Below are 27,771 nucleotides of genomic sequence, written 5' to 3'. Positions count from 1 at the left end.
TTAAAGATTCTGAAAGAAAAAAAAAAGAAAAAACAATTGACAGGGCTGAACGTCTGTGTAAATAGGCAAAATGTTCTTTGCTGTTTTCACAGACTCCTCTGCAATACAAAAATATGGAAGGTCATAGTCTAAAAATTACTCCAGAAAAATTACATACAGGCAAGTGTAAGTCACCATCCATCATGCATGGGAAAACTTACATCAGCAAATGATAGTGGATGTTTTAGCTTGCATAAGAAAAAAAGCGATGACTGCTCTGGTTTTGCATGAGCTTTTTAATTTATCACACATACATGTGCAGATGAACTTCACCCAGGTGTACAGCCTATGTTTCTATATTTAAGCCATCTCTAACCAATAGCCTTCTTTATGGCACAATATCTTAAATAGTATTACAGATGGCATTTACTGAGAAGATTTGCAAAGTATCCAAAAGCTTGTTAATAACTATGAAAGACATCACTTATTTGAACATAACCCTATTACATAATTTGTTCAAATGAAATTATCTAAAAGATCTAAACATTAAAAACTTTATACCCCCAAACATACTCAAGATCACAGATAAAACCTATAATACTTTAAATCCATGGGATGCGCAAGGACCAATAATTCTGTACTACAGCAATGGGAAAATAAGCCATAGCCTAAAATTTGTATCTATTACAATTCTTTTTTTCCCATGTAATTAATGAAATAGCTGGCTTTAGTTTAACAAAACTAGTAAGATTAGGTACTTTCAAGGAAAATACTTTTACTATGATATCCCTGTAGAAGACCAAAATCCTTTTTTTTTTTTTTTTCTTGAGTACCACCATTTCTAGAAAAAAAGCCTTATTGAGACAATTGGTGTGACTTGAGGTGGACCACAGATGTACAGTGTATAATCCCCTCAAAATCATTAAATCTATCTTGTCACATCTCTCTCTCTCTCTCTCTTCCTCCTCTTTTTCCCCCTGCCACTAAAGACCTAGATGAGATTAATAAGCCTTTTTTTTTTTTTTTCTATATGGGAAATCAGTCAAAAAGGCAATACCCCAATTTATGCCAGAGCCTGATTGCAATCCTGGACATTTGTCCTCGTTTCAATTAGGATAGAGGGATAGAGTTAATTTTCCCTCATAGTAGCTGGTAGGGTGCTATGTTTTGGATTAGGATGAGAAGAGCGCTGATAACATGCTGATGTTTTAATTGTTGCAGAGCAGTGCTTACACCAAGCCAAGGACTTTTCAGCTTCTCGCTCTGTCCTGCCAGCGAGCAGGCTGGGGGTGCAGCAGGAGCTGGGAGGGGACAGACCCAGGACAGCTGACCCAAACTGGCCAAAGGGGTATTCCATACCATCTGACGTCATGCTAAACAATATATAGGGGTGGCTGGCCGGGGTGGGGGGGGCAGCTGCTTGGGGATAGGGTGGGCATCGGTCAGCAGGTGGTGAGCAATTGCATCATGCATCACTTGTTTTGTACACATTATTATTAGTAGCACTATTATCATTATTATTATTATTGTTATTATTATTTTCCTGTTTTAATAAACTGTCTTTATCTCAACTCACAGGCTTCGCTTTCCCGTTTCTCTCCCCCATCCCAGAAAGGGAGGGGGGAGGGTGAGCAAACGGCTGTGTGGTGTTTAGCTGCTGGCCGGGTTAAATCACAACAACATTAAAGAGTTTTGCTTTACTATGGCTGTGACAAAAGAGTGTACTCACATCATGCACTCATGCAGGGAAAAATAAGTTTAGTTTTATGTTTTCGTGGTTGTTATTGTCGTTGTTGTTGTTTTCCTTGTTTACTGCTTTCAGAGATATAAGATTTTCATTGGAATGTGTTTTACAATTCCTCTGGAGATTAAGAATGTTTGGATAATATGTCATCAGAGAAAGGAAAGAAAGGAAACCTCAAGCAACTGAACAGATCATCATGCAAAAACAAACTTAGTTTGTGTTGATGGGAACACTTATTAGAACTTTACTATAGGCTAGAAATATGTTGCATTCTTAGAAGACCAGTAGGATCATCAGGCTTTGTTATGAAATAGTAGATGTAACCTGATTAACTATTTTTTTAAGATAAACAATGGCTTTAGTCTTTCCTATTATGAATCTCACAGTACAGAACATTCAAGATAGATACACTGACTGTATTTTATATAAGTAGCAAAAGCATATGAGATAATCAACAACAACTGAACTTTACTCTGACCCAATCTAAACTTCTTAACAGTGTTGTTAGTGTTGTTTAAGGCACATGCAATAATACAATGGGACAGAAACAGATTAGTTTTTTGGATGTAGTCAAAATTGTCATATGGACATAAGAGATAGTGTGAAAAGCACTACAGAAATGTTTGCAATTTAAAAATCATCTGCTCAGTAGCATAAACCCCTGTATATTCCCTGACTACTTTAAAACCACATAGGCTGAGTCAAGAGTGATGGATAGGTTTCAGCACGATTCTGTGGAATTTAGATGTATCCAGTAAAATAGGAAAAGCTTTTAGGGAATGTTTGAATGCTGACATCTTTTGCTCTATGGAAAAAGCTGAAAGCTTACTGAAGAACACACACACACACACACTAAATGAATATGAATGCTTATTTCTATAAGCTAAGTGAAGATACCTAATCACTGTAATGATATACATATACATATGTATATATTTGCAGACATAGAAAAAAGAAAACATGAGCAAATGTATCCCCTGCTTATATTACAGAATGAAAAAGTAAACAACTGCACAGCACAATTTATCTTAAGCAAGCATACATAGAGTCATAAAAAGATATGCCTGGAAGGGCAACCACAAGAGATACTCCATCTTTCTCCTTATGCCAGGACAAGATCAACCATAATCATACTTCTGAGATTCTTATTTATCCTATTTTTAAAGACGTAGTGACAGAGCTCTTCTACATCCTTCCTATTGGATTTCTGTTCCAGTATCTCCCCTCACAGATTTTTTTTCTTAATGCCTAATCTAACCTTGCTGCACTTTCATCCTATTAATTCTTGTTCTTTCCTAAGGGAACATGAAGATGCTGTCTTCTTTACAGCAGCCTCTACTGTATTTGCAGACTGTTATCATCTCTTTCCTCAATCTTCTGTTGACAATTGTTCCAACCTTTCCTCATATGTCTTGTTTTCCAATTGTCTGATAATTTTAGTTACTTTTGTCTGGACTCCTTGTAATGGGTCCACATCTTTCTAAAAGTAAAATGTTGAAAGTATTCCAGCAGAAGTTTTACCAGTGTTTCATGAAGCAAAAAGATTACTTCACATCTCATGCTTTACAATTCAATATTCTATCATCAACTTATATTCAACTTGTCTGTAGTACAACTCTCAGATTCCTTTCTGTAAAACTATCTATCACGGCTAAGTCCAAATTTCATCATGGTCAAAAGCTCTTGTAATAGGTGTCTCCTGAACAGTCAACAAACATATTCTCTATCTCATCATACGAGCTACTAATGAAAATATCAAAAGACATCAGTCCTATCACAAACCTTATGGAATGCTACTTGGTGTATTCTTACATCTTGACACTGAAACACAGGCTGGTAATTTCCATGAATGGTTGTTAAGGCAGTTCTGTGCTTTTTATAAAGTATGAATACTTCCTTTGCTGGACTTGACGTCAGTTTTCCCATTGACTTCAATTATGGTTGTTAACACTTACAGTATCATTGGCTTGTATTGCAAATCTATGTTCATCTTTGTTTAGAAAACTTTTCTGGTTTCTGTTTATTTTACTGAAGAAATATTGCAAACTGTTCCAAAGATATGTATCTGCTCCTGAAAAGAGTAAAAAATTTCTTGCTGAGACTTATTTCTCAAATCACCCAAAACTGACATATATCCATCCGTATCTAAACAGAATGACAGTCTAAATTTCAATTGCCAGAGTAATTATGATGCTTTAGAATGGGATAGAAGAGATAAATGAATTAGCAAATTTTAAATAGCTTTCCCCCCCAAAAAAAAACAAAAAAAACAACAAAGAAAAAGAATATATTTTTCCTGAGGGATTTACCCTGAATTATATTTTTGATATCTTTTATTTCCAGTAGCAGAGAGATGGAGACTCACTTGGCTAAACAGGGAACTCATGACTAAGCTTCAAGGCAAAAAGGACATATATAGGAGGTGGAAGTAAGGACTGGCTACAAAGGATAAATACTGAAACTCTGCTGGGGCATGCAGAAATGGTGTTAGGAAAACCAAAGCTCAACTAGAATTAAAACTGGCAGTGGACACGAAGGGAAACCAGAACTTCTACTGATGTATCAACAACAAAAGAATGAAAAAGCAAATGTGGGCCTGCTGCTGAATGGTGTTTTACTGACATGGGAGCACAGATAAGGCTCAGGTGTTCATTGCCTTCTTTGCCTCAGTCTTCACTGAACAGGCCCCTCTGGTGTCTGTGCTGACAGAGTTCAGGGAGGAGACAAACTGTCAGCAGTGGTTGAGGCTTGAATCTGGGATTACTTCAGAGAACTTGACCCATACCACTTCGCGGTAGTAGGTGGCCTACATCCGATGGTGTCAAGGGAGCTGGCAGATGTCATTCTCTCACATGAACATCTGCTTTCCCTTGCCATCCTGGCGTGCCCTTCCGAAAGAGCCTCCATCTATCTGTTGCAGCAGCCCAATCATGTGAGCTATCCCACCATGTCTCTGTGATCTTGGTGAGATTGTAGCCTTGTAACTCTGGACAGACCTCTAATTACTCCCATTAGTTTCTCATGAGGTATGTGCTAGTATAAGCAAACTTCAGAGAGGCACCCAGTTGTATTTATTTTCCAGGAATCTCCACTGCCCAATTCAATAAGCATAGATTATGCTGCCTCTCCTTTGGTACATGCAACGTCTCAGATGTGATCTGGTAACTCTCCTTTTCATCATCTCTTACCCTGCACAGTCTGCTGTCCCCCACATGAAACTGCTTTACTTGGTGACGTAGAACCTCCACCAGTGCACATTTCCAGTAGCCTGCATCAGGAGCTTGCATTTCCTGAAGCAAGAACACCATCTCCCCAGTAGCCTCTATCAGGAGCTTGCTTGAGGCGAAAGCCTCTAACATTACAGTGGTAGCTGTACACACAGCCAAGCATTGCGATTAATGGTTTGTTGCCTGTAAGTAAGAAGCAGACCACAGGGGTTTACTCTAGGTCCTATCCTGTTCTGTATGTTTATCAACGATCTGAAGGAGAAAAGAGAATGCATCCTCACCATGTTTGCAGATGGCATCATACCAGGGGTGAAGCTAAAGTATGGCAAAGCTGCCACTCAGAGGGCCTCAGGCTGGAGAAATGGATGAACAGGAATCTCACAATATTCAGCAAGGAATAATACAGAGCCCTGTCCCTGGATGGAAGAGCCCCTGCAACCACACAGATTGGGGCCTGCCCTCTTGGAGAGCAGCACTATGGAAAGGGTACAGGGCCCTGGTGGCAGCACACTAAGCATGAACCAGTAGTGGTGGACCAAGTATAATTCTTGGAAATGATGAAGACTAACTGCATCTTGGTCTGAATTAATGGGGTTGTAGCCAGTAGACCCCCTTTACCAAGTACTTTTTAGATCGCACCTTGCCAAATTAAGAAAGATGTCACTAAACTGGAGTAAATTCAGCAGAGGGCCACCAAGATGTTTGGAGGGCTGAAGCACTTGCCTACAAGGAGAGGATGAGGGAGGTAGGCTTATTTACCTAGGGAAAGACCAGGTTTTCAGGAAACCAAATAGCAATCTTCTAATACCTATAGGAGGTTACAAAAAAGATGGAGCCAGGCGAGAATAAGAAAGGTGAAAAATTGAACAGCTGAGGTTATGACTGACAGTAAGGGGGAAACAAACAAATGAACAAAAAAGCAACAAAGACACAAACACAAACCAAACAAACAGTCAAAAAACCCACCTTCGGTATGAGAATAATTAAATATTGAAACAGGTTTCCCAGAGAAGCTGTCCTGTGAGGTTTTCAAGATTGAACTAGACAAAGTCCCAGGTAACCGGTCCTGAATATAGTGTTTTCTTTATCCCCTTGATACTTTCATGGAAATGCTCCAAAACACATTGAACATCCTTGGCTCAGGTAAACTGTATGGCCCGGACATTCAAAACATTCATATAATATTTTTGACCTACAGTCTTTACCCAAATGACCAGAGGTCAAATCAATACCAGACAACAAGGTTTAAACTCTATTTCCTGCCATTTCTACTGCTGTTTGAGATATCTACTGTATAAAAAGTTTCTAAATGTAAATTTGAAATCTTGCCTCCAATTACAATTTTACCCATCTCATTTTTATATTAATATCTATTTTTTAGCAACAGAAACATCAAACTAGAAAGGATATCCTAGATTCCTTAGGCAACTGAGGATGGTTCTTAAACCATTATGGTCTTATTTGTTCCTTACATTACTTCTTCTTAATTTTACTTTGCTATTATTATTAATTTTAATCATCAGAATCTTAATGTTAGCTTCCCAGTTAAATCACTGTATTGGACAAACCCACTATTTTGCTCAGTAGTAAAAGTAATATTTCATACATTGCACTGGCCTATTCTAGAAGATTTATCTGTGTCTGTCAGTAATTGAATTGTTGACATTGAGATTTAAACATGCTTAACTGATATGGTGGAAAACAAGCTGTAATCCTCGCCTAAGCTAAGGGTTCTGATTCATCATTCTGTTAACATCTAGTTTCCCCATGTAAACTGAGCCACAGTACCTATTTATTTGTGCCTCTTTGCCTGTCCAAAGTGCAAGGGAATGTCACTTGACTAAAATCTCTTCCACAGTGGGCCAAGAGAAGTTACTGAAATGGAAATTTGATTACATCTGTTCCCATAGGATTACTGTGCTAAGTGACAGTATAGCTAACACAAATATTGACAGCTAAGGTTAGACATGTTCCTAGTGTAGACCTAGCATTTGCATTGTGTATTGCCATGGGGACTCATTTGGGACCTTACCTCGTGACAAGACAATAGACTCATGATGGGAGAGCATAAACTAGTTTGAGACATCTCTTGATTATTTTTATACTATTTCCCCAGTCTTTACTGCGATCACTAGTTATTCTGCAGTCTGACCACAATTTATTCACATATATCACAGAATTTCAGATATGATGTACAGTCAGCTGCATGTATGTTTTGGAAGAATCCCCCTAAAAAATCCTCCCTCAAGGATGTTCTCTCTTCTAAGAACATACATGCAAACTTGCATCTTATATTGACTAGTTTAAAAGCACTACTGAATTCAGCACTACTGTGTCCAGTTATATTCTAGGGCTTCATGTCAGGATCTTTTATCCAGAGAGACACACGTGAAGTAGCCTGTATTCTGAGTCACTAGCAATCAGATTGCATAACAATTTTAAGGTGGATTTAAATACTTTATATACTTTATGTTCAGTAGCTGTATTTGAAATTGTTTGGTACAGCTTTCCTGATGCCTTATACCATTTTCTAAGACTATCACATTTTCCATGTTTGTTAGGAATTTTTTACCGTGTTGACAGAACAGTTGAGAATCAATCATAGGGAGACTGGAGCAATTCCTCTTGTTAATAAAGATGGTTGTACAACTGCTTTTTGTGTTCTGGCCAACCCTCAGCAGTGAAAAAAAGGTTTTAAATCTCAGTCATGAAAGATACTTTAAAACAAGTGGGCTTATATCCCATATCAATTACTTATTCAGCTAACAGGTGTTTTCAGAATGAGATGGCTGTTTGGAAAATACAGTAGTAGATGTTTGTTGGATGTTTGTTTATCGCCATGCAAAATAGAGGAATAAATCAGTGAAGAAGAAATTGAAATTTCTTAGGGCAGGGTATGAAATGTACATGAATTAAATATATCAGTGTGCTTTCTGCTTAAGGATGAAGGACAAAGAGGTATTATTATGCAGAACAAGTTGAAACAGATACCAAATCTAAGCAACAGAGATTAATTTAAAATTGTTTGATGTATACAGACTGTGTGTGAGAACAGCTCCCCCAGATATAAATAGGTATGTAGAAAGCTTTGGAAGAAGAGATTTATTATAATAAAATGATTCTGAGTGTAGCAGGAAAGAGGAAATCTATGTCTCTTTAAAGAGTTATACTTTGAAAATGATAACAAATAAAACCATATAATCAAAGTCGACAGTGAACATAAAGTCTTTTTTCCCTTTTATTCCTATTTTATCGTTAAACCTCCTGTCTCTAGAGTCATGTTCTACAAAACTTTGTGGGGTAGCTGAGAGAAAAGGGGAAGAGGAAAGGGGAGAAAGAAACCTCTGAAATAGGAAGATGATAGGAAGTCACCAAAATAACTCATTTGCAGTAAATCTCCCAAACTGCAGGGAATTCCATTGGCATCAGTTCTCTAGCCCAAATAATTGTTAGCAAGAATATATGATAACTCCTCCAGGAAAGTGTCTGTTCCTAAAGATTGGAAAGCAGTCAATGCCTTGCTTCGGCAGAATGAAAAGCCACGAAGGATATTGGGAGTGGCAACAGATGGGAACTGGGTTCCAGGGAACTCATTTGAGCACAACAATGCACTTGGATGAACAGAAGTGGACAGGGTCAAATCAGTGCAGACACCGTATGGGGAAAAAACATGTTCCCCTTAACCATCTGAGTACTTCAAAAAGGATATCAAATAAAATCAAGGATATAAAGTGCACAGTGAATATAATTTACACAGAAAGCTTTAGCTGAATGTCCTCCACAAGAGGCTATTACTGAAAAATAAATATCCAATAGTAAAGCACAAACTACTATCCAATCTTGATAATTAGAGAAAGTATCAAAACAACAATAAACACCTACTGTTCAAAGCAGACGTAGATAACAGAAATGCATCTGAAACTCAAGACTGCAAATTGTGCTGGTCACATATTTCAGACCTGATTTGTGCTTTTGGTGTTTTAGTCATGACAATTATGGGTACCTAACTTCGGAAGTGATGGACTTCTTGCCTCATAAATTCAAGCCCCTTTAGGCCTTGTCACCTTTGAGGTGACACTGTTTCGCCTTTATGTCTTTATGCATATTTCACCTTTCAGTCTTTACACAAAGACTTATATGTATGACTAACTTTAACCACTTGTATAATCTTACTAAGATCATTTGGATTACTAAAATGCTTTAAGTAATGAGATTAAATCTTTCTAAGCTTTCAGTCATATTTCTGGAAGGAAGCACAGAGGAAATGTTGAAAGTGGATGATGGCATGGAACTCTATACCTCACATAAACTACTAACTCCAGATTGATCATATTGGAAAAATAAATTTAACCTTCTGAAAATGAATTACTAGACAGGCACACCAAAATATTTAGAATAAAATTTTTCAGCAGGTAATACAGGCTAGTCCAAAGTAACAGTTTGATTGTATGTTAATTTATTTTTCAACTTTCACATTTTAGACTCTTCCTTTAAGGATTACTCTAAGTAATATATATACATATAAAAAAAAAAAAAAGGAAAAAAAGGAAAAAATGAAAAAATATGAAATTCTCAATTTTCTAACTTATCTCTTGCCTATTTTTCCTAGTTTTAGGAAAAACATGGAAAACATGTAGATACTTTTTTTTTTTTTGACTGTATGCCAATATTGACATTTTAGAAAGAAATACCTGAAAAGAATGCATTTATTCAAATAAACACTTCCAGTAAGACAGGAATTTTAACTATTAACCCTAAAAATGAAATGTGTTACCTTTGAATTAAGAAGAGACACTTTTATACACGCTCACACTTTCTTAAGTGCTATTTAGTATAGGAAAATACTGACATAGGAAGAAAGTGTGGGAAACATAATTTTCCCATATTTTTGAAACTTCCTTCAAAAAACTGGAATTTCCCAGTGGAATAGCTAGATTGCTTCTAGTAATTAACTTTGCAGAAGAAATCAACTTAGCAGATTTAACTTCTGGGAAAACCACGCCAAGAAGCAGAATTAGTTTGGCAAAGAGACAAGAGGGTCCCTGTGATTCAGATCAGGGAAAGAAAGGTCAATGTCTGGGTATTTAAAAAAAGTAATGGACACTTAAGTTATCACGATGTGAATATATAGTGTGCCATTAGCTGGACTACTTCATATCTTGCCATCAGTTTTCAGACTTATTGACTAAAAAAATATAGGCAACAGTTCTTGAAGTGACTGGTAGTGGAGAGAATGAAACTGCTAAAGTTAGGATTAGTTCAGTTAGCTCAGGATTTAAATAAATATCTTACATCCTAATTCAGCAATGAAGAAATATTCAAAAGGAACTGGTCAGAACTGAAAGGAAGAAAAGACAATCAAAGAAAGTGTGTGAGGTACAGCCATTAGACTGACACCTTCTTCAGTGCCATTTGATGCCTTAGTCCTGTATGATTACATGGATAATATAACACTTATTTTAGTCAGAGTGGGTCTTAGATGATTGCCCTAGAATACTCAGTAGTTAAAGAATAAGACAGTTATATGAAATTAAATGACGGAATTTTCTTCATACAGTTTGAAGTATTCCTGAAGAATTCTCTACTTGAGGGGAATGTAAGGTCAAATTCAGTGGCTGGATTAAAGAATGAAAGAAGTCGAGTTTTATTACCACTAACAAAATGTGTCATTTAGTATGATTAAAACATTAAACAAATAAAAGATAATAAAGTCTCATGTTCAATAGGAAAGTTCCCTGTGTGAGTTTGGGAATAATCTCTCTGCCAAACTCTGTTATTACACTTTCGGTTAGATATATCATACGTCTACTTCCAACACTTCTTCTGAAAGATTAGTTCCGAGACCCAAGTAAAGATAGGCTATTAGTACTACTGAACATATTTTGCTGCACTGTGAAGGTACGTGGAACTGGAAAAGATAGAAAATTCCTGATTCTTCTTCCCTCTGAAATCAGGAAGAGCTGAGCTGCTGACTTTTGCCTTGGACTCTAAACTGAGCAGATTTATTGGATACCAGTTAAACATGGGGGCAGGAATTAGAAAAGTTAACTAAACCCTTGAATACAAAAATGAGCATGACTACATGAATCATATCAGCTTCAGAAGTTTCTCTAAAGATTCATATTGGATTTGATAGAAAGAACCGCAGCCCATGAATGACAGTGTTTGATTCTCAAAGCTGCCATGTATACCTTTGTTTTACACTAGAAGAAATGCCCCATAGCAGAATGTTGGAGAGGACCTACTGTTATGAAGCTTTATGAGGAATAAGAGCTTGCTAATGGCAAAAAGCACTCACTGAAAACAGAAAATGGACAATCGTGGCAAGCAAGTTATCTTCCTAACTTTTTAAAGGAATGTCCATTTTAAACATTTCGGATAGGGACTCCTTATCTATAAGCATTTACTCACTTGCATAATCTTTTTTTTTTCTTTTCTTTTTTTTTTTTTTAAAGTTGTTTAGGGATTGGTATCAGATGCTTTCCATTCTTTAAAGCTACCTCCAGAACTTCACAAGCGTGTATATAGCATCTATGGTACAAAACCCCAAGGGTAAGCACAAATAATTCTGAAGACCTAGAAGCATTTAGTTGCTGTTTTATCAATATTATTTCAGGGGCATGGTATTGTTTGGGAGTGCAAAGAACCCGAATAAAAATCTAATAAGAACTCAAATAAAAAACTAATATAAAGATCTATTAAAGAAAGCAGAGCCTAAAACTATTTCAGGATTTGCATTGTGGGAATGGATAGATACAAACAGCATGGAGGGTTCTAAATTCTGAGAGAGCCTGAGGTTTGTGGGAAGTTGAAATGTGATATCCCTGGGTTCCTGTGTTACAAATAATATGCTACATTTTATGAAGGTGCATACAACTCAGGAGAACTATAGTTATTAATCTTGCACCTGCTCAGCTGCATGTAGGGACAGGGAAGACAAACATTGTCTCATGACATTCACAACCTACAGAAAGTGAGTCCTTGTTTTCCTAAGGAACCATGATGGAGTTAAGTGAAGGTCCTAAAATGTATCACCATTTTATTTTACATTTTAAGAGCAATATACTGCATGGAGAAGCAGGGAAAAAATGGCCACTATTTATGGAAGTTATTATTCTTTAAGTCTTTTTCATAGACTGAACAGACAGTGGAGGAAGACTGAATGGTAAAACAGTAAAATCAACATCTGTTTTTATTATTGCTATTACATAATTTATGTTTAAATTTGATTATTGTGTGTCCCCTTGTATTTCGTTGGTTCTGCCTTTCACACCTAGATAATTCTTTGCTCATGAAAAAATACTGCTCAAGGAAATTCCTGCTAGGCTCCAGAAGTCGGTTTGCTGGAGTGAGGGATGCAGCACTTGTCTCTGAGTGTGCATGAGTATCTTTGTATGACTCTGCTCTGCTTTATTCTTTCCACAGCAAATAAGCAGGATTAAGAGAGCATATCTTGAATGATCGATGATAATTCTGAGCACTGCAACTAAATCTTTTGACTGCCTAGCTTAGAAGTACTTATTAGCCTCATCAGCTTCTTTCATACCAATACTCCCACTCTGTTACTTGTCTAAAACACTGAGATAGTCGAAAATAGTCAAAGGCCAGCCTGAGGGGGGAGGGAGGGAAGGGAATGAATAACTCCAACTATTAATCCTGGAAATTATTAGGAAACTTGGAAGAAAGTCACCACCCATACACACACTACTCATCACAGTTAGGGATCATTCACCCATTTTCTATTCTGCTATAACAGTTCCTTCATGCACTGAACACACTAACATTATCCTATCTTCTTTTATTACATCCCAATTAAGTCCTCCATAGCATGTTCACAGTAGGAACCAGAAGACATGATTACACTATTTTGTTTATCCTTATAATGGGATAGTCACCACAGATAAATACAAACAGAAAAATCACAGCCTCGTCCACATAAAACAAGATATTTGCAAAATAGACCCTGACCTTACTGAAAACTTTGAAAGATAATGAAAAGATTATAATTTCACCCACAGAGGCATAATGTAATCATTCTCCATATCTACTTGGAAAATTTGGTTTATTCTCTGAACATGGCAAGGAAGTTGCCAATTAGACACATCTATTGTTTTGGATCCATTATAGGAATATTGTCAGGAAAAAAAAAAAAAAGATATCTGAATCCTTTTGACATAGGCCAGTCTACTATTCTGGCCATGACTGAGCTGCATCTAATTCAAATCTCTGGCAATACAAGGATTTAGATGTGGTTTTTGTTTGTTTTTTTTTGTTTGTTTTAGACTGAAAGGGGATCTCTAACATCTCATTTTAATTACTTTTCCAGTCATTCCTGTATTTGTAAAGGTTTTGTGAACAACAGAAAGATGATGTCCTGGAAACTTCAGAAAAAAAAATCACTACCTTATTTGTATTTTTTTTCATGGGTGTTGGCAAGGTGGTAAAATTTCAGACCATTGTTTTCAAACTTACTATATGTGTTACTATAGATACTAACCTTCTTATACTTCCAAATGTCTGTGCATGACCTAAAAATCTTCCAAAATCTATGTGGAACATGCGTCCAGCATTTGTCAGCATTATGTTGTCATTGTGTCGGTCACAGATTCCCAGAATGAAGGTGACAACACACCAGCCAGCACAGGAATAAAAGAAATTTCTTATTGCCTAGTTAATAAAACAAAAACACTTATTAGAATTATGAAGAGACATAGCTGTTTGCGGTGCTAATAAGAAAAAATGTTTTTCTACAAATGCTAAGAATGTAGATAAAATTTAAACAGAGGACTGTTTTCAGTAGTAAACAAACAAGTAATACAGAAAGTGAAAAGTTACAATGTAACAAAAATTTTATGCATGAGGTATTCAACTTGTGATTTACAGACACTGGAATTCTGTGGAAAACTTCTGAGGTGAAATGTACCTAAGAAAAGCAAGCTTCTTTTAGGAAACTGACATTTTATGTTCGTTAGTCTGCATCTATACTGCAAAAGTAACTGTTTAGAAATACGATATAAAACCATTAATTGGACAAATTGCATTGTAAAGAAAGTGGGTTATTTTGCACAAATGCTTTGTACCTACATTGGTCTTTTCTTTCCAGAACTCATCTGCATTAAATCATCATTGATCAAGTCTCACAATATCCCAGCCCAAAGCATTCATCCCCATTTAACAGAAAGGAACTGAAATAGCAAAGGCTAAATCATTTTCCATATAGCATCTTCTAATCTGAATAGACTATAGGATCAAAACAAGTTCCATGTGGAGAAACCCAAGACAATGATAAAACCCCCAACCAGTCTATCTGTCCTGTTTATAACCTACTCCTTTGGCAAGCACTTTTACATAGTGGAGATGTGTACTTTCCTGATTAGCCTGCTTCATGTAAGTTGACTGGCTCATTCAGATTTATCCCAAGAATCTCTTTACAGTACTACATTGTGTCACTGCTCTTTCTCAAAAATGTGCCTACAACAGACACAGAAAGAAGTACATGGTTAAGCTAATGATATGCTCACCAGACACTCATAGATGGATTTCAAGTTTACTGCTAACTTCAGGGAGAAGTATTTAACAACTGTGGACTTTTCCTATTAGAAGAATATATCCAATTGCTATCACAACACACATATTCAGCATTCCCTCTGAGGGAAGAGTTACTCTTGATTCAAATAATGACCAGTCTTCTACCCCAAAGCATAAGAAATGGGTCTTGTCTTTTTTAATCTTACCTACTACAGTTTAAGAACTGTAAATGCAGTTCTTATTCAAAAGTCTTAATATTACATGAATATCAATCACAAAGTGATTCATTTAACTAGATACCAAAAAAAATCTTAAATTGTGGTCATTATGGTTTTGGACAAAACCTACATTAGACAACATAAATAATTATTTAGTCATTCAGGATTTCCATGCAGACACAGGGTGCCACCTGCAATGGCTGATATGGATGACAGCTCTGTGGAAGACATAGGCCACAACATGAGACTGGTGAATTTTATGTCTAACTGTACTACTTACCCACTTAGATGACCTTGGATAAAACACCTAAGCTTACTGTGATTCTGTTCACCCAACTGTATAATGAGGACATTAAAGCTTATTCTGCATAAGCTTTTTGAGCACCTTAAACACAGTATTATATGAGTAAAAAAAATTACTAAGTAAAAGAGAAAGGTTCATTCATCAGCAAGCGCAAGGTGAATATATAGTAGCAATTTTATGCATGTCCTATGCAATCAGAGCCGACTTCTTTTTATACATTCAAAAAATCAAATGAAAATAGCTAGAAATTGGTTTTAGAATATTTTGCTTTAATGGTACTTTTTACAAACAGTAGCAGCAGCAACAAATCGGTTTTTCAATGAGTTACTAATAGCTATTTCACTTTTCAATTGAAAAGTTGGCTGCACATCTACCATAATAGTGTAAATTTATAAACTTGTAAAAAAAAATCAATACAGATTGTTCCTGATTAATTGAATCAAGATTATATCCTAGTAATTCAAATGCTCTTACTGAAAATATGGGTGAACAAAAACCTATGGAGTAACTACAAAACACTAAAGACTATCAAACATATCTATGTTATAAATCTATCTGCCTACTAATACACTTTTATAGAAAAAACACTTCATTTTCAGAATGCTAAACACTGAAAGCTGTCCTTTAAAATTCATTTAAAATTTTGGCAACAGATCTACTGCTGGCATGGAGAAGGGATCAAAAATTGTCCCAGCAATACAAACATTAAAAAGTTTTATAATAAGTCTTAGAATATGCTCAGCCAACAAAGAATGAATAGAAACAGTTCCTTTCAAAGGGAAACCTCTGCTTCTATAAATAAAATTTTAAATTTCTTGGCTCATGCATAATGCCTGGTTTCATAAAAAGAGATGCATTACATGGGATCCTACAATGTGATGTGAAAAGCATAATCTTATGTATCATGTGACTAGGCAGTTTCCATAAAACAGCTTTCTAAAACTGTGGATATTGACATGGTCATTTCCAAATACAGGAAATTCACTAAGACTTTGCATGGTTACTATAAAATAAAATATTTAGAGAGCTGGACATAAAAAAATATTTTGGAGCTCAAAATTTAATTTCTGCATCAGCTTCTCTTCACTAGTATATTTCAAAATATCACTATGATACACTATTATGGAAAATGTGTTATAATGCACCTGATCCAGAGCAATATTTCTTTAGAAAGAGAATGGCAATTTAAGCCAATTCCCTGGTTTCTATGCATGTGACTTGCCTGTCCTGAGTGTGAGTCACTTATTTTTGCTGCTTACTGTTGTTATGGTTTCTTCTTTCCCATGGTAAAGGATGAAAAGTATAATAAGGTTCATTACAATGTTACCTCTTGGTAACTTGATTCCAGCTGATGGTGATGACGGAACCATTTTTTAATTGTGTTTTCTTTCAATGGTCCTATCAGTCCGGATTCCCTGTGGATTTTGGCTAGTGTGGTGGCATCTGGCACCATCTGTACCAATCCTAATCAGATACAAAAGAGATCACATGAGAAGCCCATAACTTTAAAAAGATATGACGACCATTAATGCATTTGCATATTTTTGGATCATCCTATGCAGAAAAAACGCATGCTTAGAAGCTTATAAAATAATGAATATAAATAAAATTCCAATCTATCTTCTCCATTCTTATTTGTTTTAGGAAACAAAAAACAAAGGTCAGTTAGTGAAAAGTGGCAGTTCCACAAAAAAGAAATATAAACACTAATACCAATATTGTGTACATAACTGCCTCAAGGTACCAACAAGGCCAACAATTTAACAAGTTTCAAAATGGGTAGAATACGTATACAAACAACAAAAATCTATTAAAAAAAAAACACAGATCAGATATTTACTGTGAAATACAAAGTTATTTCGTAGGTGCTTATTGTAAAAAATGCTGCAGACTTTTCTCTGCAGTATATTAGACTGATCGCAGTTGGGATACAGGATACTAGACAGTGCAGAAATTAGTCTGATCCAAGGTGACATATAACAGGTCTTTGAAATGTAGAGAGAAGCCAAGCATTTTGCAATGCTTCATTTGAATCCTATGTCTCTACTGCATGTACTAATTCCTTTTTTGGAACTGAGACCTGGCTTGCCAGCCTTGTCACTGTTCCTGTGTGTGGTCCCCTGGCACCTTATTCTGAAACTCTGCATTACAAGAAGAACTTCTAACGATTTTAATTGGTGACAGGCTCCCCTACAATACCACGCCTGGAAAGTGGCATCCTACCAGTGCTTTAACTGCTTTTCACATTTCTGTGTCTGCTTGAGACTCAAGTGATTTCTGTGTTCCCATGACTACACAATTGCCATCTTCTATCCCCCTTGTGTGGAAAATGTGGCCCATGGAACAAGGTGATAGCCCAGGATATGGAAGACCTGTGTATACATGTGAACTTTAGCACATGCCCTGTATGACCACAGGCATGTCACTTGATCCCTTTATCCCTAATGATCAACTGTAAATCAGTTATATTAACACTATTGTAATTCATAAGGAAAGGCATTGTGAGGAGAATCTGAGAGTCACTGGGAGGTTTTCTGCTACTATGGTGCTGAAAGGAAGAGACCATCAGACAGAATATTATTTGCAGGTTTCCTGTATCTTTCTTAGTAAAATCAAATTAACTGCTCATATATCAGAGAGACTATAATATTATGTTCAGAAATAATATTCTTTGTGTCATTTGTGTTTGAAGAAGAAGCCTTTAGGCTTTGACTCCCATCTTTACAAAGAAGGGAGGAGTCTTTTTCAGGTCACCTTAACCACCTGCCATGTGCATGAGGTCATCTATACTTACTCCTAGGGTCCCTTTAGATCACTCACCCTCTCTCAGTTTCTCTTTGTCTCATCAAAAACAAACCAAACAAACAAACAAAAACAAACAAACAAACAAAAAGATATCTTTTAAAATATTTATTATTATCGGTAGTTTTTGTACAGCAGGTAATCTCAATACATCAGTCTTCTTTTTGTGCAAGGATTATTTTCAGTAAAACATTTGGAGAGTCTATGAAAAATAGTAAGCTTATTGCTGTCAGTAAAAATTTTTTAGCAAGCAATTGGCTTCCCTGCTACAGCTCTGCTCTAACAACCATAAGAGAGAGAAATAAAGCTTTCAGATGAGTCAGGCTTGCCCTAAGCAGCATAAATCGCAAGAGTAATATTTCAAATTCAACACTGCAAAGCTGTCATCACTTGTCTACAGGTACCTTCTGTAGCCACATGTTTCTAGGTTCATTTAAGCATCCACGTGGGATCGCACAGGATTAAAACTTTAGTAGCTATGGACAATTTTCTCTAAGACCCTCTTTATGTGTGAAGTTACTTTTAAGAATTTGGTGCAAGCTGCTGATGTTGAAGCTTTTGGAAAATTCTAGACTACAAAATTCATTGAGTTTGGTTGCACTTCTGGAGAGCAATGAACATTCAGGATTATGTAGGTGTAAAATTTAGGGCCTGAGTAACCAAAGTTCTGAGCTTTTTTTTTGTTGGGGGGAGGGGGTAAGGGGGTGGAAGGGAGAGATAAACAGGACACCCATGAAAATAAAAGTTAAAGGGAGGATATTTTTTTATTGCTATTTACATGAGATATGAATAATGCGATAGGGGTAATATTTGCAATCTAAAACTGACCTTGGCCTTTTCCTGTAGATAAACACCTATAAATTATCATTTGCATATCCAGTCCTTCTTGGAGCCAAACGTTGTCCATCAGTCGAATAATTTGCAGAACCAGCATATCTTGACGTAGATCATCACCTATCTGTTAAAATAGCACAAGAAATCCGAGCTTCTCCTTCAATACCACACAGACATAACTTTGTATTTTATTTGGACTTTTTCCCACACCAAAATAGCTACATTCATTTTGCAGTAAAAGCCTCTTATTTTTCTTCAAAGTTGCTACTTATCTTTGCTGTGTCAGGAAGAGGACTGGGTAGATGGCACATGTAGGCAGCAACAGTTTTGGCAGTCATAGAAATGGTAGCAAATGCTCTCTGATTAACTGCAGCCTTTCTGTTTATTTTTCACATGCAATTATTACAGTTTGAAAACTTAATCTGGAGGTAGGATCCTAATTTAGCTACGTTTTAAAGTCTACCTAATGCTAGATCCCTTTTCTCAAATGACAGCATTTGACCATTAGCAAATATTAGCATATTTGACCATAGCATTTGCATGTTAAGCTTCACAACTTGGAGCTTGCAGTAGGCTGAAGAGGAATCTTATCATCAATTTATATTTTATCCATGACATGATTCATATTCAGTTTCAAACAGGGATGCAGTGCTGACTGCTCTCCCCAAGGAGTCTGTTAAACAATAATCTTAGTGAAATGGGGTTGTAATTGTAGCCACAAGAGGTAATGAAGAGATTATCTTCAACCGGGGCTGCGTAAATAGCCTGTGAAAACAAGTCCTGCTTTTTTTTTTTTTTTTGGTCTCCCCACCACCCCCACTCCCATCTAAAAGACATGTGACTTTTTTTTTTTTTATGTTTTACACTTTTGTTATGTTCTTTTTACATAAGCATTCCAATATACAGACATTTACCACCATTAAATGAGGACTAGAGGAGACAAACTTATCTTTGAAAATAATAATAATAAAAAATCTGTTTCTTTCATCTGAAGGTAATCTTGACTCCAATTAATTCTTCTCAGAACCTAGACCTGAGAAAAATCTTAATCTCTCCACTTACCTGTTCTCCTACCCTCACATACACAGCAGACAATTTAGTACAACAACAGTGCTTATTATTTTATGTATGCATTATCCACCATGAATGAACAATTGAACTACAGTTGAACAGTTCAAATAAAAGATACTTTAATACAAGGGGTTGCTGTCAGGAAAAGGTGATGTCAATTACACTGCTCCTACAGCAATTGGACAATTGGTAGTTCTGGAACATTACCAGGCAGGGGAAATGCTGTCTAGGTAGAACTAGCACAAATGTTTAAATGCTTCATTGGCAAGCATTTGCTCAAGTAAGTAGGAACCTTCCTATTTAACACTGAGTCTCAGGTGAAATAGTGTAAGAAGCAGCTTTCTAAATGTTCAGAAAACAAAACATTGCTAGCTTCCCCCTGGCATGCCTGGAGAGTATGCTTCTAATCCCTGGGAATCATAACTGCTCTGAAAGTCAATTTCATTCAGGACAGCCTGCATGTTTTTTATTAAGTTTATTTTTATCGATTTTTAGACTTCTGGTTTGGAACATGACACTGCAAAAGAGCCAGGAATAATGTCTTTGTCTGGCAACATCAACCACTTTGTATCCATCAGACATTTTATGATCTTCAGTGTTCTTCGTCTAAAAAACAACATCCATTGTTATAGAACACTTTTATTCTTTTGAAAGAGAAGCAATTTTAGATTGCACATATTGTCTTCTGCTGATGGAGAAGCACTGTCCTGAGCTCTGAAGCTTTGAAGGTGATTACTGGACGATAAACTAGAGGAACTCTGGATTAATTACTCTAACTCTACTGAAATAGAGCTCCTCTGCTGTCCTCTCATCATCCCCATTCCTCAGCTCATTATCCCACACTGTCTGATAGGATTGGAATTAGATTCCGTCCAGCAAACTCTGTCTTTAACACTCTAGTATTTTGATTTGTGAGAGTTGGACAAGGTTACAGGATTCAGTCATATTGAATAATCCCTTCTCTGACTTTGGTGTGGTAACTAAACTAATATAAACTTAATATTTTAACCTGATTTTCTCCACTAAGAAAAAACAAATGCAAGAAGTCGTTTGATTCTCTACTGATCAAAATGTTGAGTACTGGAGTGCATTTTCTCGGCATATTCCAATGAAAGTCCTAGTGTCAAAAATAGTGTGAAAAGTGAACAACAGAGCCAAATCAAACATTATCAGGCTCCAGATTTAAAATATAAATCAGCTGGATTTCAAATCAAACTTTTACATACAAAAGGAAGTGAGGATTGGAGGAATAACTTACCTTAAAAATAATATTGATGTTTCCACTTGGAGCATTTGCACTGATGAAGGAAATTTTTAATGGAAAAGCATTGGATGTAAAATATGAGCATGACTTCAGGGAAAAAAAGGTGAGAGAGGACAACAGAGTCACATATAGAAAACTTGAGGTTAATATAATAACTCCAAAAAAAAAGATATTGTCTTTCAATACTTCTCAGTACCTCTGATAACAAAAATAAATAATTCTTAATTTTATTGGCTATTTTGTTGGTTCAGGAAAACAAAAAAACTCTTTCTCCACTGGCAATTTGTTCCACTCAGTAATCAGATAATATGAATGGATGATATTTTACATACTAACTGTTTTTTATTTTAATGCAGTCCTATTAATGCTAACATTTGGCTGGGATTGAGTGGACAAAAATACATAAGACTGATCTAACTAGAATCTGCAATGCATTGAAAAGTCTTTAGTCCTATTTTTATTATTATTATTATTATTTTTCTGCAAAAGAATTGCAAGGTCATACAATCTTTATGGAAGCAAAGAACCTGTTAATGCCAGTCCTAAGTCTGGATGAGGATATGGGAAACTCTGAAAATCCCAACCTATTTCATGTGGAATTTATCTTAATTAAACATAAACTCTGACCTCTCATGCCCTGCAGCTCCTTCCACCTGAAGATCTGATAGGGTTTTAAAAAGCACTAATGAGCCAAAAACTGCAAATCCTGTGTGTTAGGCTAGTATTATTATCATCATTATAAAAAGGGGAGAAAAACCAACAACACAGCCAAAGACAATGGTAAATTAATGGCTTGGTTTCTAGAGATAATGAGCACCCCACAGCAGCTACTGCTATGCTTACTTGATGGAGTGCAATGGAGGCTAATTTGAACAAAAACACTACTAGACACAGCTGTCTATTCCTTTTCAACTAAACATTTCAAAGCATGGTAGACACGTTCAAATATTGTCTTAGCCACACCATACCCTTGCAACTGCTGCTATAGCTATTATGATGATGAAATCTTGACCCCTTATGGAATTTTGACAATTGAAATGTCTGAATCTGTACTTGAAAGTTTACTGTGATATAATGCATTAGTGATAAAGCTGGGCTGCTAGTAAAATCAATAGATGATATAAAAATTAATTAAATTTGAGGTTACTATAAGCATTTAAAATGTTAGTTTGCATGCTTGTACTGACATACAGCTAAGTCAAAAAGATGCAGAAATTTATAGAATGATAATGGCTTAAAATGATGTAAGAAAAATGAAAAAATATCTCTTTTCAGATACTTATAATTAAACAATATGTATACGTCCAGCCAAGCTTGCGCTGTATAAATAGCATGACTGTATGGTGAGATACCTTCCCATTAGTCAATATTTCCAAAAAGCCTGAAAGCAGTGAGAAGCAGCAGGCTTCAAATTCTTCTGACTTACATTGTCCACAATTGGCCCAAACCTGCGGGTGCTGGAAGACCTCTGTTCTTTGAGAGATCAAGGCTGAATAGCAATTACTTGGAGAATCACAGGTCAAAGACAACTGAAGGGATCAGCACCTTTTTAGAATCAGGTCCACTGTGGATAATGAGCCAGAGAACAAAAATAGAGCACAAATTGCTGTAATTAGGCACCTCTAACCAATAATATATACAAGTCTTCAGGTTTGTTTTTCCTTGCTGCTGGATACCTTTTCCTTTTCCAGAGCTGGAACAGCTTATTTCTAGCATAATATTGGTTATGAAAGCACCCTAAACAATGAATAACTGAGTCTTAGTACTGTGGTCAAAGTCAAGTAATGCTAGACAGCATTAAGATTTCCTTTATTTACAAGTCACTTTTTATAGGAGTTATAGAGACATGTGACTTACTCTAAATATTTAATATTTTAGCACTTCTCAGTCATATGCATAGTCTTACTGAAGCAAAAAGAGGTAGGTCTAGATCTTTAGCTGCTCCCATCTGTGACAGGCGAGAATCTTAGATGAGACAAAAACTGCCACCGAGAGCTACATGGATAGAATGGAAACCAAGTCTTGGTTTCAGGGGAGGCAAGTGCCATTGCCAATCCCAATGCCACAGCAGGGCAGCAGAGCTGGGAGAAAGCTGCTGAGAGTTTGAAGTATGTGCTGCTGCTGCATGAGGTGAGATTTACAAGCAACACCTACCCCAGCAGTTCCCTGTACCTCTACCTCCAACAAAGGCCCCTGGTTTCAGGGGGATTAGGCTGGATGTCAGTTTACCAGATGACTCATGCTAAATACCAGTAGGATTATTTCCCAGTCAATGCAGCCTTTCATTCCCTCTCCCCCTTTATATTAAAAAAAAAAAAAAAAAATTCATCATATGAGCTAGACTTACATCTCCCTGTATGCCTTGCACAACAAGTGCAGGATTCAGGGGAAGTCGACAAAACTTTACCTCCTGGAAGAACTGCTGAAGTCTGCTGAGTTCCATCTTTAACACCTCCTGCAACATGTGAATCATTATGGCAGCATGAAAGAATATAACAGAAGTTTTTAAACTGTTGACTGTCTTGCTATATTTTAAATAACATTTTAATTAAAACTTACACAAGCAGATAGTGATATCACAAGGGGGAATGGTTTCAAACTAAAAGATGGGAGATTTAGATTAGACGTTAGGAGGAAATGCTTCACTCAGATGGCGGTGAGGCACTGGAGCAGGTTGCCCACAGAAACTGTGGATACCCCATCCCTGGAGGTGTTCAAGGTTGGCTTGGAGCCCTGGGCAACCTGATCTAGTGGGTGGCATCCCTATCCATGGCAGGGGGGCTGGAACCAGATTATCTTTGAGGACGCTTCCAAACTGAGCTGTTCTGTGATTCTGATTCCAATTCTGATCCCAATTCCTAGTACACGGAACTAGTAGTATCCATGTAATCTTATAACAGCTAATAAGGTTACACTGAGGTACAGTTATTAAAAATAAAAACTGTAATTTTTTTCCACCTTAATGCTTTTACTACCTAGGTACTCTACCAGTTCATGCTGTCATGTAGGTTCAGATTCAGAACCCTTTACTAGGGTATCCACCTGTGCTTCTGCACCCCATGTCTTTTTTGCCTTTCTGGACTTTACAATTTGTTGCCTCAACACTGTGATCTCCCTCACATAACAGTAGATGTGTTAACTGCAAGTGTCACAGCAACTACTACAGACTTGATATTAATCTTTATCATTTGAAATATACATCAGTAATATATAATGCATCACTACTATTTATGTTTCTTTACATGGATTTTTCTCTTTGCAAATAGATATTTTTTCTTTTTACTTCCATGTTTGCTCTTCTGCTTTAAGTAGCAATACAAAGTATCCTGAAAAATCCTTTGAAAATCTTTGAAAATCTTTGAATCCTTAACAAGGCAAAAAGAATTCATAACTTTCATGATAACTAGCAGTGGCTGGCATATTTTTATCTGGCTTTCTGGATTGCCTCACTAAGATCTCAGCAAGAAAGTGTTTTACACATCAGGTATGTAACAACAGCTGTTTAAGAAAATTAACAGATTTGAATTTGAAACGTACCTATGCAATATGAAAGCTGTACCCCCTGTAGAAGACTACAAGCTTTCTACTGACAAGAATTCTGGTGTATTTGAGATATTAAGCACAGGCCACTTTGGTTGTCACCTTTAAGAAATAAGAATGTTCAATGTGTCACTGACAACTTTCAGCAAAGTTTTCAAAAAACACTGCACCTCTACAGGAGACATATTTTGGCATGAGATGTTGAATATGAGTCCTTTCAGTTCAAAGTTACCCAGGTCTGTTGTCATTGTTTCTGACCACGTCCAAATCTAAGAAACTATGGATGAAGGAATTTAAATGGTTTAAAAGAACTGTTGATCTCTACAGCATTAATGGTAAGAGCAGGCCCACTAAAAACATGTATTTTCCTTGTTTTCGGAGCAGCACAAAATTTTAAAAATTCTAGTCAAATCTTAGGTTTATCTAAATAAAGGGCATTATAGGCAAGAGGTGCCATTTTGGAAAAAATAAAATTACCTTGAGAAACTTAGGTGGAAGGGGAAATATATATACTTTTTTTTTTTTTTAACGAACCTTTCTTTTTGCGTCACTGGCAGCTTTTACTCTTTCAGCAATGTCTTCCAAAATTCTGATAAGTTTCCCCTCCTTAGAAAACTCATTGTTCAGGGCTTTTCCAGCAGAGAATTGGAGAGCAGCCAGCAGCTTCCGATACCAGATTTTGAAATGAACTTCATTCTGTGCATTCTTCAACAGCCTGAAGGGAGGAGGGAAAAAAAAAGAAAAAAGAGAAATCTGTGTATCTAAAACTGATTTTTATTTTATATCACTTCTAGCAGGAGCAATAAATGCACTCCAGACTAATCTGTATTTGGTGACTTTGTGCAGCTTAGCAACAGAGAATGAAAAAAAAATTTATTTGTTGGCAGTACTCAGATCCCATCTGAGAACTAATGAGATTTCAAATGTTTTGAATCAATAGGAACCTGCCATTTCTTATTGTCTATACTGCAGTGCTTATACTGCTCCTTTTTTTCTGCAAGGAAATTTTACAAAGTGAAAATATGAAATATGTTTTTTTGTTTGTTTGTTTTTGAAGTCCAGTTTTAAGTGTATATTCCTAACTCTATTTTTTTTTCTTCTGCCAGTACACTTACACAATCAAGCATATCTTTCAGCAAGGAGGTGCATTTAAAGACGATTTTAGTTTCAGTGGTATCATCAGTTCCAGAAGCTTTCAGTATTTTAAGTTGAGGAGACATTTCTGAAATTGGCAATACTTCTGAGAAGAGTGAAATGAGCCCACTTTATTCCTTTTTTTTACTGATAGGTGTTGGTCTAGAGTAAAAATTCAGCTTTGAGTTTTACTGAAGTTTGTCAAAGCTTTGGAATTGGAGTTATTCTCTAAATAAAAGTCAGATGTAAAACCAAAAACATACTTATTTTTCCATAGGTTTACCATGCAGTACTCTCTAATTTTAAGTTCATTTGGGCCAGTAAAGCTGTGAGGTTTAGGTTTTTGTAGTTAATTTAATTGATCACTAGTGATTTTTTCCTTGATGAAGTCCAGAGTTTTTGTACACCTTTGATTTATTTTTGTAAGCATAGATAGAATCACCAACTTCATATTGCCACTAACATCTTGCCCATTACCTGGGATTTTCTTTCCCTAAAGGACTGATGGACTGCTATTTTTTGTTGTTGTTTTTGTTTGTTTTTCTGAGCATCCCTCCCTACAGCTTCAATCTTAAGAAATTAATTGGATCTAAACCTTAAATTTCTCATAACTGCCTGAATTTTAATGCAGTTTCTCTTAGCTGATGAGGTTACTCAAACCTAACAAATAATTCTAGTTTTCACAGGACAGAAATTAGAGAAGTTGACTTTATAGCACATCACATGTGACTATGACACATAACAAAAAGTAAGCACATGATATATCAAGCACTGATATTTAAAGTTAAAAAAAAATATGACGATACTGTGACTTCTACAAATCATTTATAAGGCATTAAAATACGACGACCACAGCTCATCCATCTTTTGGTAATGAGGGATTCCTATCACCTTTCATAAGGCAATGACCTTTCTATGTCCTCTTTTCCTATATAACTCAGTGCAGAATATTATCACCTACTGGTCTCTGAAAAGCATTTCCTGTTGCACAGAAACTGTGAACGTCTAAAGGTTTGGTAAGTACTGAAAATCTCAAAAGTATGTGTGGTGTTTCTATCAGAAAAGCCTACAAATGAAAGTGAAGAGATATGAGAAGTTTATCAACAGCACTCTCCAGGGGAGATTAAATGACATTTCTTTCTGTAGTTTGGTAAAAATAAATAATTACTTTTTGGATCGTCCAAAAAAAAAAAAAATTGTCTTTGCAGTGCCTGGTTGAAGGTAAACCCCAGCACAGAGACAGCTGTATTCATACCCTGAACCCTCCACAGACTGAATATAGCTGAGAGCACAATCATATATGGTGGTTGATAAACTAATTCCTCCAGATTTCAAGAGCATTAAGTCCGAGTTTCCACAGAATTCTTTTGGGTTTTTGCTTAAATGTAGATACCTTGTGCCATTTTAGATATCCTAGAAAATCCCATTTGTCCTCCAGTTACTGCCTTGGAAAGGCATGGGTCCACTGGAGGCAATATCTCATATGTACCTGTCCTGGTTTCAGTTAGGATAGAGTTAATTTTCCTCCTAGTAGCTGGTAGGGTGCTATGTTTTGGATTAGGATGAGAAGAGCGCTGATAACATGCTGATGTTTTAATTGTTGCAGAGCAGTGCTTACACCAGGCCAAGGACTTTTCAGCTTCTCGCTCTGTCTTGCCAGCAGGCAGGCTAGGGGTGCAGCAAGAGCTGGCTAGGGGACAGACCCAGGACAGCTGACCCAAACTGGCCAAAGGGGTATTCCATACCATCTGACGTCATGCTAAACAATATATAGGGGTGGCTGGCCGGGGTGGGGGGCCGGCTGCTCGGGGATAGGCTGGGCATCGGTCAGCGGGTGGTGAGCAATTGCATCGTGCATCACTTGTTTCGTACACATTATTAATACTATTATCATTATTATTATTATTATTGTTGTTGTTATTATTATTTCCCTGTCTTAATAAACTGTCTTTATCTCAACTCACAGGCTTCACTTTCCCATTTCTCTCCCCCATCCCAGAGAGGGAGGGGGGGAGGGTGAGCGAACGGCTGTGTGGTGTTTAGCTGCCAGCCGGGTTAAACCACAACAGTACCAAACCCATGCAGATGTCTCAGACACCCTATGCTGTATAAAATGGCCCAAATTT

General features: G+C 36.5%; 1 protein-coding gene across 13 annotated transcripts in view; it reads right to left on the bottom strand.

Annotated features, from left to right (window-relative positions):
- The window catches only part of PIK3C2G (phosphatidylinositol-4-phosphate 3-kinase catalytic subunit type 2 gamma), a 333,879-nt gene that overhangs the window by 59,274 nt on the left and 246,834 nt on the right, over window positions 1–27,771 (bottom strand). For 12 of the 13 annotated variants that reach the window (XM_080599406.1, XM_080599408.1, XM_080599407.1 and 9 more), the window contains 6 exons: window positions 25,046–25,226; window positions 23,319–23,426; window positions 20,966–21,058; window positions 18,631–18,760; window positions 16,328–16,464; window positions 13,448–13,617 (listed from right to left, as the gene is read on the bottom strand). In XM_080599406.1, the coding sequence (XP_080455532.1) occupies window positions 13,448–13,617; window positions 16,328–16,464; window positions 18,631–18,760; window positions 20,966–21,058; window positions 23,319–23,426; window positions 25,046–25,226 (819 nt within the window). The remainder of the gene's footprint in view (window positions 1–13,447; window positions 13,618–16,327; window positions 16,465–18,630; window positions 18,761–20,965; window positions 21,059–23,318; window positions 23,427–25,045; window positions 25,227–27,771) is intronic. The other variant, XM_080599400.1, reaches the window with a different exon arrangement.

This window comes from Anser brachyrhynchus, assembly GCF_964034855.1.
Source record: "Anser brachyrhynchus genome assembly, chromosome: 1".
Classification (NCBI taxonomy): domain Eukaryota; kingdom Metazoa; phylum Chordata; class Aves; order Anseriformes; family Anatidae; genus Anser; species Anser brachyrhynchus.
This window is presented reverse-complemented; position numbering and strand designations above follow the sequence as displayed.